Genomic DNA, 19,673 nt, shown 5'->3' with positions numbered 1-19,673 from the left:
AGGGTAACACAACAGAATAAGGAGCATCTACAACATATCGTTAACAATCCCTGGATACAATCCCAAATAACTAGGCATACTAGTAAACCAGAAAAAATGACCCCTACTCAGAAGACAAGCAATAGCTATTGAGCCTCAGAGCACACAAGATGGTAAATGACCAAAAAAAAAAAAAAAAAAAAAAAAAGGATTTTAAAACTGCAGATATAACTGTGCCCAAGGAGCTAAAGGGGAAAACAAAGTTTATAATAAATAACCAAATAGAAAATCTCAATAGAAAACAATATTTTAAAAAAACAAAAACAATGACAAAAAATGGAAATATGATACCAACTTATAGAATAAAAAATTCACTGGATGTGTTTAGTGACAGACTGAGGTGACAGAAGAGTCAGTGAACTTAAAGCTAGACCAATAGAAAATATTCAACCTTAAATACACAAAGAAAAAAAAAAAGAAAGAAAAGTGCCTTGTGGACTTGTGGGACAACAGTAAGAGTTCTAAAGCAAAACTAGTCCTAAAAGGACAGGAAGGAGAGAACATAGGAGAAAAATTACTAGATTAAATGATTAAATAATGGCCTGAAATTCCCTAAATTTGGTGAAAGACACAAATGTATAGATTCAAGAAGCTAAGTGAACTCCAACCAGAATATGCAGAAAAGTACTTGTAGGCATGCCTTACCTGCAGAAATCCAAAGACACAAATATAATATTGAAACCACAATGAATGGGAAGAAATGGCATATCATGTACAAATGAACAATGACAGAAATGAATCTGACCTCTCATCAGAAAGAATGGATGCTAGAGAACAGGTCAGTGACATTGTTAAAGTGCTGAATGTAAAAAAAGTCAACCCAGAATTCTATATCTATCAAAAATAGTCTTCAAGGACAAAGTCAAAATAAAGACATTTTCAAATAAATCATATTTTTAAAAATTTGTTGCTAGCAACCATACAATACAAAGTATGCTAATGAATGTTTTTCATGCTGAAGGAAAATGATATCAGAAGGGAACTTGTGTCTTCAAAACAAAATGAACAGCACCAGAAATTGTAACTATATCTGTAAATATATGAGTATTCTTGCTAAAAATTTGTTAAAAACCCATACGACTATTTAAAGCAAAAAGTATAATATTACACTATGGAGTTTTAAAATATACGGACATAATATACATATGACCACCATAGCATAAATGACGGGAGTTGGTAATTGGCCCATTTGATTGCAAGCTTTTTACATTTTATTTAATTTACTTATTTACTTCTTTTTTTTTTTTTTTTGAGACAGGGTCTTGTTCTGTTGCCCAGACTGGAGTGTAGTGGCACTATCATGGCTCATTGCCCTCTCAACTGTTCAGGTTCAAGTGATCCTCCTGCCTCAGCCTTCCAAGTAGCTGGGACTGCAGGCACACACCACCATGCCTGGCTAATGTTTTTCATTTTACTTTTGTAGAGACAGGGTCTCACTATCTTGCCTAGGCTGGTCCAGAACTCCTGGCCTCAAGCGATCCACCTGCCTCAGCCTCCCAAAGTGCTGGGATTACAGACATGAGTCACCACATCTGGCCTTCTTACATTTTATATGCTGTATACACTGTTAACCCTAAAAAACACTACGATAAATTAAGAATGTATATTGTGATCCAGTGGCAGACATTAAACAATTATAACAATTATAATAATGCAGAGGTATACATTAAAAGTCAATAAAAGAATTGAAATGAAATTTTAAACAATTCAATCAATCAATCTAAAGGCAGAAAAGGAAAACAGAGGAATAAAAAACAGAGGGAACTGGCCGAGTGCAGTGGCTCATGCCTGTAATCCCAGCACTTTGGGAGGCCGAGGTGGGTGAATCACCTGAGGTCAGGAGTTTGAGACCAGCCTGACCAACATGGTGAAACCCCGACTCTAGTAAAGATACAAAAATTAGCCAGGTGTGGTGGCGGGCACCTGAAATCCCAGCTACTCAGGAGGCTGAGGCAGGAGAATCACTTGAACCTGGGAGGCAGAGGTTGCAGTGAGCCGAGATCGCACCACTGTACTGCAGTCTGGAAGACAGAGCAAGATTCCGTCTCAATAAATAAATAAGTAAACAAACAAAGGAAACAAATAGAAAACGAATGATAAAATGGTAGGCCTAAATTCAGCCATATCAATAATTACATTAAATTTAAATAAACCAAACACTCAAATTAAAAGGCAAAGATTTTTCACAGTGGATAAAAAGGTAAGACTCAATTATATGCTATGTAAAAAAGTCACACTCAGTGACAGAGTGAGACTCTGGCTCAAAAAAAAGAAGGAAAGAACAAAAAAAGAAAGAAAGAGAGAAAGGAAGAGAAAGAAAAGAAGAAGGAGGAGGAGGAGGAGGGAAGGAAGGAAGGACTGAAAACAGTGGAGAAAAAGAAAAAGGAAAGGAAAGGGAAGGAAGGAAGGCAAGGAAGAAAGGAAGAAGAAGAAGGAGAAGGAGAAGAGGAGGAGGAGACTGAAAACATACAGTGGAGAAAAAGAAAAGGAAGGAAAGAAGGAAGGAAGGAAAAAGAAAAGAAAAAAGAGAAAGAGAGAGAAAAGAAAAGAAAGAACTGAAAACTATATAGTGTCTTCTCTGACCACAGTGGAGTTAAATTATAAATAAATAATAAGATGTCTGGAAAGAAACCAAATATGTGGAAATTAAACCATACAGTTCTAAGTAACCCATGGATCAAAGAAAAAATATGAGAATATTTAGAAAGCATTTTGAACTACATGAAAATGAAAAAGCCATATATCAATATTTGCAGTATGCAGCTAAAGTAGTATTTAGAGGGAGTGCTATAACTTCAAGCACTCATATTAGGAAAGAAGAAAGGTATACAGTCAATTACAATTATTTCAATTTTGATAATCTAGGAAAAATATAGCTGAGTGAGTAAACCCAAAGAAAGAGAAAGCAATAAAACAATAATATAATATAAGCTTTATTTTCTTATTTTCTGTATTTTCAATGTTCTTGCATCTGGGGCCTTGATGACCTGAAAGGGCTGCTCCTCTGCAGTTTGCAAATTCTGAAAGATAGTAAATGACTTGCTCTAGAGCATGCATTTTATATGCAAACCAAATAACTCCAAGTCCATACTGCTGCTTGCTTCCTTTTATCTGGTATGATATCCTTTTGCCCTAAACACTACAAAGCTGAGTACTGGGCAACTAGGGACCACCCCTAGAGCCTAGAGCCCATCCAAACTATTCAAACTATCCAATCCTAAACCTGCTTAGCTTGCTTACCTTGTTTCAATTGTTCCTTCCTGCGAAAACCATAATAAAGTCTCTTGTCCACAGTTCCTCTCTCTCTTTTCCTCTCTCTCTGCCTGCTCATCTCACCTTGGCATTTTCCTGTGTGATCCTGCTTGATATACCATCCCTCTTGTTCTTAGGAGACTATGAGTATGATAAAAACTTCTTTCTTCATGGAAATCATTTTCATGTCTATGTGTCTTACCACACCTGATTAAAACAAATTCTAGGTAGTATTGAAACAAATAAAGATATGAGCAGAAACCAATGAAATTTTAAACAAACACTTGAGAAAATTAGTAAAGCAAAAATTTGGCTCTTTGAGAAGAAAAAAAATTTATAAATGTTTAGCTATAATAATTAAGAAAAAAGGGAAAAGAGCACAAATCATCAATATTAGGAATAAAAGAAGGGCTACCACTACAGATCCTACAGCCATTAAAAAGACAAGTGAATAAATCTATTTTATGCCACTAAATTTGGCAAATTGGATAAAATTTAAAAATTCCTCGAAAACTATAATGTATAACTGACAAAGTGAAAGAAAACATTAAATTGTACATACACATTTATTTAAAGATAATTTTAGACTTAAAAGTTGCAAAATTAGCACTTACACCTGTTATCCAGGTTTTCTTTTTGCTTAGCATTTACTCAATTTCAGTTTGATCTTGGACAACCTACTGAAGCATTCTAAGCCTCAGTTGCACAATCTATAAAATGGGATTAACAATGGGAACCATTTCACTGGGTTGTCATGAGAACAAATGAGAGCATTTGTGACCGGTTTACAGTAGGTGCTCAAGACATGTTTGTTTCCTTCTTATGTTGTCCCTGTATGAAGGACCATCAGTATAAGCAATGTCCCTTTAACTGAGCACTTACTTTATGCTCAGCATTGTGTTAGGCACTTTATTATTTTGAAATCTCATAATCTATTTGATAAATACTTGTATTCTCATATATAAATCAGGAAACTGAGGCCTGTAAAGATTAAGAGAGTTACAAGTTCAAACTGGCGGCAAGAAGGGGGTAAGATTTGGCCCAGGCATGTCTGATTTCAAAGGCTGTGTGTGCCTGACTGCATCCACCACTCTGCTGCTTCCAAAGGCATGTGGAATGGCATTCATGGATGTTCAATGTTTTGCTTCTTTTGGCAGATGTTAACTGGTGTTTGGTCTTTAATCACAGCACAATGAAATCTGCTTTTCCACAGGCTTTCATCTTATAAAATTGGAAACGATTTTCTGGGGGGAACGGTTTCTACTAGCAGTCCTGATATCATACATAAGTAGACAGTCTCGGCCGGGCGCGGTGGCTCACGCCTGTAATCCCAGCGCTTTGGGAGGCCGAGGCGGGCGGATCACAAGGTCAGGAGATCGAGACCACGGTGAAACCCCGTCTCTACTAAAAATACAAAAAATTAGCCGGGCGCGGTTGTGGGCGCCTGTAGTCCCAGCTACTCGGGAGGCTGAGGCAGGAGAATGGCGTGAACCCGGGAGGCGGAGCTTGCAGTGAGCCGAGATCGCGCCACTGCACTCCAGCCTGGGCGACAGAGCGAGACTCCGTCTCAAAAAAAAAAAAAAAAAAAAAAAAAAAAAAGTAGACAGTCTCTTCAGTGTTCAGCACAAGACTGCACAGTTCTGCTGACTAAAGCTCTAGATATAATGTGGTAATGTAGTGCCTGGCACAGGGCCATGCCCAGAGTTGGCACTTGATAGATATTTTTGTAATGAATGAATTGGATGAAGTCACTGCACCCCTGCTAGACCATTCTCCCTACACTGTTTCTACCCTATTGTCCTGTCACGCTAACATGCTGGGCTTTGTTCCTGGGACCTCTGTAGGTGCTTCGTGGGGGTTGATGACATTTAGAACCACAGAGAAATGTGGGGTAAAGGATGAAAAGGGAGAGAAACAGCTGCAAATGAGCTGACAGTAAGACTCAGCCATAGCTGAATCAATAAGTCCGTGAACCCAAAATGGTGTGCAACATGGTATGGGACACCATGGGGGACCCAGAGGAGCCCCCAGGACAGCTCTGGAAGGATGATTTCAGACTGAATCTTGCTTCTCCTGTTTTGTTTTTTGTTTTTTTTTTTTTTTGAGACGGAGTCTCACTCTGTTGCCCAGGCCAGAGTGCAGTGGCACAATCTTAGTTCACTGCAACCTCCGCCTCCTATGTTCAAGTGATTCTCTTGCCTCAGCCTGCCAGGTAGCTGGGATTACAGGTGCCTGCTACCACAGCCGGCTAATTTTTGTACTTTTAGTAGAGACAGCGTTTCACCATCTTGGCCAGGCTGGTCTCGAACTCCTGACCTCAAGTGATCCACCTGCCTCGGCCTCCCAAAGTGCTGTGATTATAGGCATGAACCACCTCACCTGGCCTCTGCTGGGGTCTTAAACACAGATTTCTACAACAAATCTTCCCATTTTGTGTTGCATGCCCATGTTGCACAGAGAACATGAATGTATCAGAGCATGGATCCCAGGGGACGGCAACTGATCTTACCAAAAGACTTTTAAAAAATACTTTCTGTAGACGTGTTGACCCCCAGCAAACCAATCCCCCAACACTCAAGAATATTCTCTTGAAAACTAAATAGAGGGGAAATAAAGGAATTAAATAGCTGATAAGGGCCGGGCATGGTGGCTCACGCCTGTAATCCCAGCACTTTGTGAGGCTGAGGCGGGTGTATCATGAGGTCAGGAGTTCAAGACCAGCCCGACCAAGATGGTGAAACCCTGTCTCTACTAAAAATACAGAAATCATCTGGGTGTGGTGGCAGGTGCCTGTAATTCCAGCTACTCGAGAGGCTGAGGCAGGAGAATTGCTTGCCCCTGTGAGGCAGCAGAGGTTACAGTGAGCCGAGATTGCACCACTGCACTCCAGCCTGGGCGATAGAGTGAGACTCTCTCTCAAAAAAAAAAAAAAAAAAAAAAAAAAAAAAAAGGGCTGATAAGCCCATTGTATTAAGTGAGGGTTGCGGGCTTAAAGGTAGAGCACTCAGCTGAATTTCATGGGTTATCTGCTTGCAGATAGCCTTGGTAGGTTCTGGACTTGATAGGCTCTGCCTTGATTACTGCAGATCCAGGGCAGCTGAGGACAAAGACAGCGACAGGACAGTGCTGCTGGGGCAGTCAGATCTTAGAAGGTTCATTCAGAACCAGAGGCCAGAACACTAGAGGGAAGGCAGCCATAGGGCAAGGTTAACAAACAGAAAGTATTACATAGGAAAAAAAAAATCCTGTTGAAACTTAGAAATATTTGAAAAATAAAAACAAAAGCAAAAGCCCAAGAAAACAAAACACATGAAAAAACAAACAGAAAAGCCCCCTATTTCTGTAAATAAAATTCCTGAAATGCTGTGATCATATATTTAACATAAGTAACACAGTAGCCCTAAAATGAAAGGTGGGATAAAGTCAAAGGTAGTCTGTCCTAGAAACAGCACCGCTCTAGGAGAGGGGGATCTTGAGACCAGAGTTTGCATTCCTTGGGCAAGTCAGTCAACCGTGCCCCAATTCAGCTTCTTCATCAGTGAAATCAAGAATCTCTTCCAGCTTTATGACTCCATAGAAAGGGCAGGAGAGGAGAAAAGAAGGTTCACAGCGCACAGCCAGAGCAAGGCTGAGAGCCAGAAGAGCTGGCCTTCCAGAGAAGGTCACGTAAACACAAGGTGGGACAGGACACGAAATATTAATAAATGCAGCCACACTGACCAGGAGGAAACTTTTCAAGTATAGGGCAGAAAACAGAGAGACAGAGAGGGAGCAGGGCACTGGCTTTTGGTATAGACAGCAAACACATGAGAGATGGAGGCAGAAAATCACAATCTCCACAGGCTGCCCTGGATCAGGTCATGCTGTCCCATCCTCTCCACCTGGACAGGGAGAAGCAGGGGTATGACCATGTCTCTCTTCAGGTTGTTCAACCAGGAACGCAAAATAAGATTACATGGATCCCTTACTTACCGGCTGCAGTGGCTCACACCTATAATGCCAGCACTTTGGGAGGCTGAGGCGGGTGGGTCATTTGAGGTCGGGAGTTCAAGACAAGCCTGGCCAACATGGTGAAAACCTGTCTCTACTAAAGATACAAAAATTAGCCAGGCATGGTGGTGCATGCCTGTAGCCCCAGCTACTTGGGAGGCTGAGGCAGGAGAATCACTTGAACCAGGGAGGCAAGGCTGCAGTGAGCTGAGATCAGGCCACTGCACTCCAGCCTGGGCAACAGAGCAAGACTCTGTCTCAAGGGGAAAAAAAAAGTTAGATGGGTCCCGTTCCACCTCCTTTGCATGGGGAAGTTGGGGGAGCAGTACTGTAGGATTTCCTGCCTAACCAGTGACCAGGAGGCCAGCCTGAACCATGTCCCCTGCTTTTTGGGGCGCTGGCTAGGTTCTGAATGTTAGTGTCTCCCCTAAATTTGTATGTTGGAAACCTCATTCCCAAGATGATGGTATTAGGAGGTGGGACATTTGGGAGGTGACTAGGTCATGAGTGCAGAGTGCTCACAAACAGGATTAGTGCCCTCAGAAAAGGGGCCCCAGAGAGCTGCCTTGCCCCTGTGAGGACACGGGAACCAGAACTCCGGCCCTCGCCAAACACTTAATCTGTTGGCACCTTGATCTTGGACCTCCCAGCCTCCAGAACTGTGAGAAATACCTTCTATTGTTTATAAGCCACTCAGTTGATGGTGTTTTGCTATAGCAGTTTGAAGGGACTAAGCCAGGATTCCAACTTTCCGCTGGGAAACAGCTCCTGCTCTGCGGTGGCAGTCTTCCGGGCTCTCCATTCCTGGAGCTCTGAGTGGGCTCAACGAAGTGAAATGGGGAAGAGGAAAAAGGGGTCTGGGGCTTGACCAGACTTGTGTGTCCCAGGACATCTGCAGCGATTGCCTTCAGAAAACCTTCCAGAAAGAATGTGAATCATGCCTTCCGGGAGCTCAGGTCTGAAGCATCTGGTTGTACCACGGCCCTGATGGCAGGGGACTTCAGACTGCTCTGCCGGCCTGGCACTTCCTGATTCGACTTTAGCAAGGCATGCCATGTTCTAGAACCTGACCTCCCATTTAAACTGAGTTTCTCCTTCCCTTGAGCAAGGAGGACAGTGAATCAGAAGGGCTGTAGATCCACTCACTGTATCACTGCGTGTCTATCTACTCACTGGGCGTGCCTGTTCTCACACCCCCATTGCATTATTTAAAGGGACACTAGTTTATTTGGATGGAGAACTCAGTCCACCCCGTGTCAAGCTTTTGAAGCCCATCTCCTGGTCCCCTTCTAGGACTGTCGGGAGGAGGGTGTCGCGTGGGCTCTGAAGTAGAACAGATCTGGGTTTGGGTTTCTGTTCGGCCACTTGTCCCTGGTGACTGAGCCTCAGTCTACTTGGTTGGGAAATGGGACAGTCAGGAGCGAACCTGCCCAGGGTGGGCTTCCAGTCACCCGCACATGTGCGGGGCACGGGCCGCCCATCCCTGCCAGGCCCTGAGGATGCCCGCGCTCGTCCTCGGCGTCGCGCCCGGCCTCCTCGGGGAGCCGCGCGGGTTGGGCGCGCTCCCAGGCGCATTCCTGGCCGGGCAGCCCCTCCTCCCTCGGCCTTAGCCAAGGGGCTGGCGCCTCCCCGCCTCGCCCGGACTGTCTCGTGCGGGCAGCTGCGGACGCTCGTGGCGCGCTGCTCCAGGGCCCGGTGCACGGCGCACCTGGACCTGAGCAAGGGCCGGGCGGCGCCGATCCCCGCGGGACGCATTGCGCTCGGGGGCCTCCTGCCTCCTTCCCTGCCCCAGCCGCCCCGGGGCCGCGCGGCGCCCCGCACCCTGCAGGGGCGGCTGCCGCATCGCTGGGACAAACTCGGCAGGGGAGGCAGACAAAGTTATTTCCCCCTCCCAAGCAGCAAGATTCCGATTGGCAAGATGGTGCCCAGCTCTCCGCGCGCGCTCTTCCTTCTGCTCCTGATCCTCGCCTGCCCCGAGCCGCGGGCTTCCCAGGTCAGTGTCCCTCCCACCTCTCTCCCCTGTCCCGCGCGCAGGGGAGGCAGCACTAAGGCTGGGGGACCTGGGCTTGCCACTTTCCACTCGGATGCCTGGGTTGAGAGGTTAGAGCGATGCCTGGGCTGGGGTTCAGTTTTCAGAGAGAGGTGCAGGGTCCCCCATCTGTCATCTCAGATGCATCGCGGGCCGGGCGCCTGGGAGGACCCGGGCTAGGGTGCGAAAGCGTTGGTCCATTGGGTGAGAGGCTCCGCGTGAGAACCGCCGGGAGGAAGAAGATTTCTCAGGGATTTATGAGACATTGGTCTTTCCTGGGTTTCCATGAGAGCTCTGGATCACCCAATTAGCTTAGAAAATGTCCCCGCCCTCCAAACTCCGACGTTTTGAATTTCCAACCGAAATATTAGAACACTCACAGGACCTTCTTAGCAGTTTGTGGCATTTCCGAGGCAGAGGTGGCCCGGGAGGTTTCTGAAGCAGTCCCTTCCTGAGCCGGCAAGGCCTTGGATGTGGGACTACATTTTCTTAAACACATATACGGGCGGCTTGCTGTTTAATTTTTCTCTTCTTGCCATTGGCATTTGTTCGAATCCCACCGGATTTATTTATTTAATACTTGACCAGATTCGCTTTTATATTAACCATTAGCAACCGATTTTTAAAATTAAGGCGAGAACTTGAATTGCCGAGTCCAGAACCCGAATCCAGCAGAGTAGCCCTGGCCAGCCAGGGTGAGGGGCCCGGCATGGACTGCCAATCCCCTACCCGCACAATGCCAACAGCAGTGGGTAGCGGAGAGCCTGCGCACACGTCCTGAATGCCTGATGCATCTCAGGCCCCCTGCGGGGTATCTTCCAGTCACTTCATTCCTGGAGCAACCCTGTGAGGTGGGGACTGCTATGCCCATTTCGCAGATAAATGAAACTGAGGCCCAGGGAGGATGGGACGTATTCAAGGTCACACAACCAGAAATGAGCAGAATAAACCCAGTCTCTCTTGTGGGACTCCAAGATTTCTTCCTTGCCTGCCGACACTTGTCCATACTCCCTGGCCCGAGACTGACTTCCCGGGCCAGGCGAGCATGCCCATGGCCACCTAAAAGCCCCTGGGGTGCAGGAACGGATTCCAGGCAGCAGAATTTGGCTCAGACGAGACTGGTGATGTTAGTGCAGAAGGTGGTGAGGCGGCATCACAGGGAGATACTCAGTGACCGGGCAGCAGAGAGCCGGTTTGGGGCCACGCTAGACTCACCCAACAGAGCAATGGGGTCTCCTACCAAGTTTGCAGGTTACAGAACAAAATAAAACCCCACCTCAGACCTTGAGCCCCACGCCGGAAGCACAGGTGGTTACATCCCTAAGCCGGCTCCTCCGCCTAGGCTCCAAGGAGGCAGCGTGGACAGGATGTGTGATGAGATGCTGGAGAACTAGGCCCTGCCATTGTGTGACCTTTGCTGCTTAGGGAATGAGGCAAACACCTGTCTCCCGAGGTTACCCAGAAACCAGGTGAGACCGAAGCACTTGTCACATGTTTGCACCTGCTGCACAGGCAAAGTGAGCTCACTCGGACTCTGTACCTGGAGTTTCTGGGTCCAATCCCTGTCCTGCTACATCCAGGCTTTCTCGGGTTTCTTATCCTCTAAACCTTACTGTGTTTAGCTGCAAAACACCTGTCTTAGGTGCTTTGTGAGGGGAACGGGAACAAAAGAGATTGCCCACAGATGTTCATTTAAAAATTCTAGTGAGACTCTCTTTCACCCACAGTCCTATGTGGCGAGGGGTCTCCCCTTCTCCACCCTCACCCCTGTCTGGGCAAGCTTAAAGGGTGAATTACAAAGGAGGCCCCAGGGCCTGGTGCATGCTGGAACAAGCATTACCTGAGTCCTTCCATGCTTTGGGTCTCTGCTCAAATAAGCAATCCTCTGCAGAGACCTTCCAGATCTCTCTCTACTCTAAACAAGTCTTCTCTGCCCCTGGATTTTCTGTCTGGGCCCCCTGAAGGGCTCTGGCATAGTACCGATCGTCATTTGTAATGATATCTTTTGATAGGTTTCAAGTTTATGGTCTGCATTCCCACTATAGGGCTCCAGGGACAGGGAAACACCTGGCCTAAAAGTAGCGTGAGCCCTGGGACTCCTGAACCCACCAGTAAGAGCCGTTGGCTGGTGGAGACTCAGCAAGTTTGGAGAATGAACTATGCCCACAGGATCATATCTTGCCATGGAGGAGATGGGAGGAGTCAGGTGGGAGGCACTGAGGATAGGCTTCCTCGACCAAGGCCCATTGACACAGCAGCTCCAAGGAGCTCTAGATGGAGGCTGCGGTGCTCCTCATGGGGGCAGGCCACAACCCTGTTTGGGGTTCCTGTTTACTGGCAAATGTGCTTGCTTTGTGTATTAGGAGACAGCTCAAGGGTAATATGATGAGCGCGTGTGTGTGTGTATCAGTGGATGTATGTGTCTGTGTGTGTAGTTGTGTGCACACACCTTTTTGCGTTGGTACCTGTGGTTGTGTGTGCATGTGTCTGTGTGAGTGACTGTATGTGTGATGGTAAGTGTATGTGTGTGTGCCTATCTGTACTGTGTGTGTGATTGGGTATGCACATGTCTTTGTGTGTCGGTGCCCGTGATTATGTCTGTGTGACTGTGTGTGTGTTACAGGGGAGGGGAGGCTGTGTGCTGCAGGGTCCAGAGAAGCGCTCCTGTGGGGATGGAGTCTCATCTCTCTCCCGCTCTCCTCTGTGGCTATCCACTGTGTCCCTCTTGTCAGCACATCTGTCCCAAGTCACTTTGCAGGGTTTTGTCACTGGCTGATGAAGAGCAGGTGGTCATGGGGAAGGAAGGGAGGTGGAGAAGTGTGGGGTGTGCAGAGAATGGGAGCCCTTTTCTGGACACTGTGCCCACCCTGTGGCCTTCCCACTGGAAGAGAAACACCTCGCTGGGGAGACCAGAACAAATATCCAACCATCATCTCACCTCACCTTCAGCCCACAGTAGCTCCGGGCAGGCAAGGGGTGCAGGCTGCCAGCCACCTCCTCGTCTGTGTGGGGAGCTGCTATGGTGTTTCCGCAGGCTTCCTTCCCCGATCCTCTCCCTGTGATCAGATGTCACAGGTCTCCAAATTCCACCATGAGAGGTTCATTCTTTTAGTTGCCTCCTCCCATTTGATACATTGCTTTTTATAATTAAGTAAAAATAAATGTTGTTCATGTATAATTTCATGATTTTAACCATGGAACTATATTCTATGTATGGCAACCACCACCACAATCAGGATACAGAATAGTTCTACCGCCCCCAAAACTACATCATGCTGCTCTTTGAAGTTGCACCCTCTACCCACCCCAGCCCTGGCAGCCCTTATCTATTCTTTATCATTACAAGTTTGCCTTCTCCATCATGTCATACAATTTTTTTTATTTTATTTTGTTTTAGAGACAGGGTTTTGCCATCTTACCTAGGCTGGTCTCGAACTCCTGGGCTCAAGCAATCCTCCCATCTCAGCCTTGTAAAGTGCTGGGATTATAAGTGTGAGTCACCGCACCCGGCCTCCACAATGTCATATAAATGGAAAAGAGTACATGGCCTTTTGAGTTTAGTTTCTTTAATCTCATTTGCCCTGAGAATATGCGTTGGGCAGTGCTTGTGGCTCTAGCATTTACCCCGAGATAACTTTGTCACAAAATATCTCGCTTTTATTATTTTCACATTGCTCTAGTATATCAACTTTGGAAAAAACAGACATCATTCTATTTATAGAATTCTGTTCTTAGTAGTGGTATTTCCATTTACAAAATGTAGTAATTCTTGATCGCTGAAAATGTCAAATCCTAGAAAACATAGCACTCCTACGCGTGATATTAACATTGCTTTGGAACAGTTGTTGGCCAAAGATTCAATTGATGCATCCGATTTTTCCAAAATAGATGATTCTGATGATTCAGACAATGCTGATGTTAGTCCTACTTAGAAATAACTACAAGAACAGTTTTTATATTTAATGTTCACATTGAAAACCATTCAGATTTGCTTCAGCCTCAAAGAGCATGTTTCTGTAAAATTAAATGAGCACTGGCAGTAAGGGGCACTTTTTTTTTTTCTAAATGAGAAAAGGGTTAGCTTCGTATAATGCATCTAAGAATCACCCAAGCCATAGGCTCCTTTTAGTTTTAGTTTTTGTTTTCGTTTTTCATTTTTTTTGTTTTTTTAGTTTTGTTTTTCTGAGATGGAGTCTTGCTCTGTCACCCAGGCTGGAGTGCAGTGGCGTGATCTTGGCTCACTGCCACTTCCGCCTACTGGGTTCAAGTGATTCCCCTGCCTTAGCCTCCCAAGTAGCTGAGATTACAGGTGCTCGCCACCACGCCCGGCTAATTTTTGTATTTTTTTACTAGAGACAGGGTTTCACCGTGTTGGTCAGGCTAGTCTCAAACTCCTGACCTCAGGTGATCCACCCGCCTCGGCTTCCCCAACTGCTGGGATTACAGGGCGTGAGCCACTGCGCCTGGCCAGGCTCCTTTTTATTGCTGAGTGGGGCTTTGTGGTGTGAGTGTACTCTTGTTTGTTTATCAGGTCACCCACTGAACAACACCCACCCGTGCTGTCATTCCAGTTTTGGGCAATTGTGAATACAGCTGGTATAAGCATTCACATATGCTTTTCATGTGAATGTATTTTCATTTCTTACGAGTAAATACCTGGGAGGGGGATTGCTGGGTCATATGGTAAATGTGTGTTTAACTTTGTAAGAAACTGCCCAACTACATTCCGTATTAGTTTTATCACTTTACATTTATGAAAGACCTCACTACACTGCATCCTTACCAGCACTTAGAGTTCTCAGATTGATTTGTTTTTCTCCAAGTCATTCTAGTAACTATGTAATAGTACCTCATTGTGGTTTTAATTTCCATTGCTCTAATGACTAATGATGTTGAACATCTCTTCATGTGCTTATTTGCCAAATAGTCTATTGGGCAAAACGTCTGTTCAAGCCTTCTGCCCATTTAAAAAAAGGATTGTTTGTTTCTTTTTCTTTCTTTTTATTTTTTGAGACAAGGTCTTGCTATGTTGCCCAGGCCAGCAGCATAGCTCAAGTGACCCTCCTGCCTCAGCCTCTGGAATATTTGGGATTACAGGCGAACCCTGACTGTTTTAAATACATTTTGAGCACTCTTTATGTATTCTAAATACAAGGCTTTTTTGGATATGTGAGTTATAAATATTTTCTCTCAGTTTGTAGCTTGTCTTAACAGTGCCTTTTGCAGAGCAAATTTTTAAATTTTAATGAAGTTTAGTTTATCAATTTTTTATTTTAATGGATTGTGTTTTGGGTGTCAAGTCTAAGCACTCTTGGCCTAACCTCAGGTCATGAAAATTTGCTTCTAAAATTTTTACAGTTTTGCATTTTTATTATAATCCGTGTTGAGTTACTTTTTTCTTTCTTTTTTCTTTTCTGAGATGGAGTCTCGCTCTGTCGCCCAGGCTGGAGTGCAGTGGCCGGATCTCAGCTCACTGCAAGCTCCGCCTCCCGGGTTCCGGCCATTCTCCTGCCTCAGCCTCGGGAGTAGCTGGGACTACAGGCGCCCGCCACCTCGCCCGGCTAGTTTTTTGTATTTTTTAGTAGAGACCGGGTTTCACCGTGTTAGCCAGGATGGTCTCGATCTCCTGATCTCGTGATCCGCCCGTCTCGGCCTCCCAAAGTGCTGGGATTACAGGCTTGAGCCACCGCGCCCGGCCGGGTTACTTTTTAAAAATAAGGCGTGAGATTCATGTTGAGGGCCACTTTTTCGTGTGGATATCCAATTGTTCCAACACCATTTGTTGTTGAAAGACTACTGATTCGCAAACTTGCCCTTAGCAACTGTCAAAAATCAGTTCATCATACATGTATGGGGCAATTTCTGCCAATAACACACTTATCTTGATTACTGTAGTAAATCTTAAAATTGAGTAAAGTGAGTCCTCCAACTTTATTATCCCTTTTCAAAATTCCTTTGGCTATTCTAGTTTCTTTGCCTTTCCATTACAATTTCAGAGTCAGTTGTCTGTATCTATAAGAAATTCTGCTGGGCCAGGCACAGTGGCTCACGCCTGTAATCCCAGCGCTTTGGGAAGGGAAGGTGGCAGACCACCTGAGGTCAGGAGTTCGAGACCAGTCTGGCAAACATGGTAAAACCCCGTCTCTACCAAAAATACATAATTAACAAGGTGTGGTGGCACATGCCTGTAGTCCCAGCTACTCCGGGGCTGAGGCAGGAGAATTGCTGGAACCTGGGAGGCAGAGGTTGCAGTGAGCCATGAGCTGAGATTGCGCCATGGCACTCCAGCCTGGGCAACAAGAGCGAAACTCTGTCTCAAAAACAACAACTACTACTGGAATTTTTATTGGAATTGCATTAAATCTATAGATCAATTAGAGGAGAAATGGCATCTTAAATGTATTTAGTCTTCCAATTTGTGAACACAATATATCTTTCTACTTATTTAGATATTCTTTGATTTCTTTCATCAGTACATATTTTTTTAGTTTTCAACACAAACATGCTGTGTTAGACTTATACCTAATTATTTCATTTTTGAAGCTATTTTAAATAGTTTTTTAAAAAATTCATTTCCAAGTGGATATCCCCAGTATGGAGAAATCCAATGGGCTTTTCTGCGTTGACCTTGTATCTTGTGACCTTGTGGAACTCAATCATTATTTATAGGTAATTTTAAAAAAATACATTTCCTGGGGTTTTTTTACATGGACAATCACGTCATCTATGTTATTGGAGCAGTTTTATTTCTTCCTTTTTAATGTATGTGTCATTTATTTATGTATTTAGCCTTTTTACATGGACTAAAATTTCAAATACAATTTTTAACAGGAGAGCGAACATTCTTGCCTTGTTCTAGAACTTAGGAAGAAAGGATGCGTTTTCTCAACATTAAGTATGGTTCTGGCTGTAGGTTTTTTGTAGGTATCGCTTGTCTGGCTAAGGTTTCCTTCTTGTCCTAGTTTGATACAATACTTATTATGAATGGACATTGCATTTTTTCACGTGCTTTTTTTTTTCTACTTCACTTGATATGGTCCTGTGGTTTTTCTTTAGTCTGTTAATAAGGTGGATTTTCTGTCTTCTGGAAGACATGGTGTAGAATTGGTGCCAGTTATTCTGGCACCAATGTCTAGTAGAATTTACCAATGAAACCATGTGGGCCTGGAGGCTTCTGGAAAGTTTTAACTATGAATTCAATTTCTTAGATACAGAGCAATTTAGGTTAGCAATTTTTCTTCCCTGGGGTGAGTTTTGGTAATTTGTATCTTTCAAGAAATTGGTCCATAGCACCTCTGTCTTGAGGCACCTACTTCTAAATACCCTAGGGACCACTCCGCATTTCTACACAATTGATTTCCTTTAATGACAGATGAGTGCTTTGTTCCATAATCCACTATAGAGCCAAATAGTTCCCTATGATTAATTTCCTTTCTTGCGTAACTTTTTAATTTTCCTAGAGTTTATTCCCTTTTGCCTCAGTCTGCCGTCTACACAAGCACAATTGTTTCCAGGATCTCTTTCCCAGTCAGTGTTCTGCCAGGGCTTCTTGTCCCTGGAGCCCAGACTCCCCGGGCCTCTCTGCATTCGGCTCCCGCCTTGCTGCTGCCCTCCCTGGGCTCGTGGCCCTGCGGCTACACAGGGGCTTTGGGAGAGAGTCTCTCTGCTATCCTTAGCTGGAGTCTACATTTTTGAGATCACATGTCTTCCTCTTTCTTTGGCTTACTCCCTTATTTTTTTGAACACATCCTTAGGAAAATGATTTTTAACTCATTATTGCTGGGCTTGTCAAATCACTTGCCTACAGTAGATATCACAGTTTTTGTACATGGAAACTTTAAAGCAGCCAACAGTAGCATCATGATCCCAGGTTGTAGGTAGGGGGGGTCTTCTGTGGCCAAGAAAGTGGCGGCTGAATCCTACAGTTGGGAGCAAGGCCAGAGGAGGAAGTGAGAGGAGGAAAGCTGACCCGCGCTGTCTCCGACTCACTGCCCGCCAGCTCTCCTCCCCGCTGACTTCCCAGAGAAAACCAAGACCTCGCGCTGGAACAGGACTTAAGACTTATTTCTTGGTCTGAGAAAAAAAAATGAACTGAAGGGTGGAAAAACGAAAACAAAAGCTTGCTCCTTCCCGGCCTAGGGTGGCCTGGGAAGTCGCCCCATCAGTGTCAATTTAGCTGCCGATTCGGATCGATTGCCTGGGACTGCCTAGAGTCCAGGTTGAGATGGCTCATCGGTCACTCTAGAGCTTGGCATGAAAGGACACCATGATTGACAGGAGTATCTGCCCTCGTCCTAGCACCAGGAGTGTTCACTAACCCTGAAACAGAGATTTTAATACTAATACATGAAGATGAGCTGTAACAGCAGGGGCTTGTGAATCATTCAGATCTATTGATCTGAAATAAATACCTCTGTCTAAAATGAGGTATTTCATAAAACAGATATTTGGTGCCTACAATGGCCCAGGCACTGGGAACAAAACAGACAGTGATCCTGCTTTGATTTTAAGAGAGCAGCTCTGGATCTGAAGTTGGCAGGCCAGGGGAGCAATTTGAGTTGAGCTCAGCTGGTCTGCTGTGCTAGTCAGGGCCAGACTCAGCTCATCTGGACTGGCCTTGCTCGTTTGTCTGTGGTCAGCTGCCAAGCTAGCTGGGGCTGGTTGGTCTAGGGCAGCTCATCTGGTGCATGCAGGCTCTGCTCCATGAGGCCTCTCATCCTCCAGGAGGCTAGCTGGGGCTTTTCTCATGGTGGTTGTGGTGGTGGTGATGGTGGTCGTAGAGCACCAAGACTGAGCAGAAGCTCACAGACTTCTTGAGATCCGGCCTTGGAACTGGAGCATGACTTCCACTGCATCCTGTTGGCCAAAGCAAGCGACAAGTCCAGCCCAGATATGAAAGGTGGGAAAATAGACTTCCTTTTCGATTTCAAGAACAACTTTTGAAATCGAGAGAAGACAGCAGAGTCTTCTTGCATATTGTGTTGGCACAGGGAGGAAGATCTGGGGTGATTTTTGCAAATCCTCCATCATAGTGACCCAGAGACTTACTCCCACAGGCGCCTGTGTTTAGACAAATGGGTGGAATCAGGGCATGGTGGTGATGGGGAGTAGGAAGATCCCCTGGCATCTTCTGCTTTCTCTAGCAGCCTCCACTTCTCCCCGGCACATTCAAGAATGAGATCTATGTCCTGTCAAGGGCAGCCCTGATTGCAGAGGAGAATGGAAGCCCCCTTGCTCCCTTGGGGTCATTTCTGGCCCTGGGGGCATTGGGCAGTGAGTGTAAAGGGCCCGGGCCACACCATGGCCCACTGGGAAAGCAAACATGGCCAGCCAGTTCAGTGGTTTCTTGGGCTAGCCTGGAGTCTTTCAATCAGGAACAGATGTCCTCCCAGGTCTGCTCACCCTGGGGAATCCTATTTGGCACTAGACTTGATTCCAGGTAGGTCAAGCCAGATGCCTTTGAAGCTGCTTGCCTTCCTTTTGGGTACCAGCCCTCCCTCCATATGCTGGCTCAGACCTGCCTCTCAGCCAGCTGTGCCAGGAGTAGTGTCCATTGTTTGGGCACAGCTGTTGACAAAGGCCTAACTGTGCTGGCCACTCTCCCCTGATCCATAGGGGAAAAGGTTTGTGCAGACCTGGGGCTCCAGGGAAGACTCCCGGGGTGGGTTGAACTTTCTTTATCCTTTCAAACTCCCTGTCAGGACTTCCCATGCTCTTCACTAACTGCCTGAAACCTAAAATAAGGACATGACACACATTTTCGTTAAAGAAAAAATAAGCACCCATAATTTGACTGGACCCAAACCCATCCATTTGTACAAGTCTCAAGTACAATTTGTAACTCAAGTAAGTAAAATGTGTATCTCAAGGAAGTAACCATCTCCCCTCCTGTACGTAGGAAAACGTGTTCCTCTCTGGGCACCAGAATCTCTCAAAGGAGGCAGCCTCGATGGGAAGTGAGACCCAAGGAACTCAGCATGGGGCTGGGTTCCTAAGTACTAAGATTGAGACATGACAGTTTTTCGCATCAAAGACCAGAGGCATGGGGGATGTTGGTGGTGACTGGGAGGGAACTGGAAAGTCCCCAGCCACCCTTGGCGCTGCTTTTGCCATCTGGTTGGCCACTGTCTGAGACAATTCCCCCCCTGCTGGAGATCAGTTGCCTCTGGACCTTAGATGGAAGGGGAGGGTGCTGTGAGCCCTGAAGCAGCCCTTCCCCATGCTTATCCCATCTCTGAAGGAGGGGCTGGGGTCAGAGAGCAAGACCAGCAACTGGTTGCATTGCCCAGAAAGCCTTACCCGCCCTTGGGGAGCTGAGAGCATCAGATGAATCCTGGGCTGATTTGAACACCGAGAGAGGACC

At 45.7% G+C, this 19,673-nt stretch overlaps 1 protein-coding gene across 1 annotated transcript in view; it reads left to right on the top strand.

Annotated features, from left to right (window-relative positions):
• Positions 1-8,927: 8,927 nt before the first annotated feature.
• Positions 8,928-19,673, top strand: part of FBLN7 (fibulin 7) — a 48,724-nt gene continuing 37,978 nt past the window's right edge. Inside the window, exon 1 of the mRNA XM_050753161.1 lies at positions 8,928-9,274. Within this exon, the coding sequence (XP_050609118.1) occupies positions 9,200-9,274 (75 nt within the window). The 5' untranslated portion in view covers positions 8,928-9,199. The remainder of the gene's footprint in view (positions 9,275-19,673) is intronic.

Source organism: Macaca thibetana, chromosome 13 (genome assembly GCF_024542745.1).
Source record: "Macaca thibetana thibetana isolate TM-01 chromosome 13, ASM2454274v1, whole genome shotgun sequence".
Taxonomy (NCBI): Eukaryota; Metazoa; Chordata; class Mammalia; order Primates; family Cercopithecidae; genus Macaca; species Macaca thibetana.
This window is presented reverse-complemented; position numbering and strand designations above follow the sequence as displayed.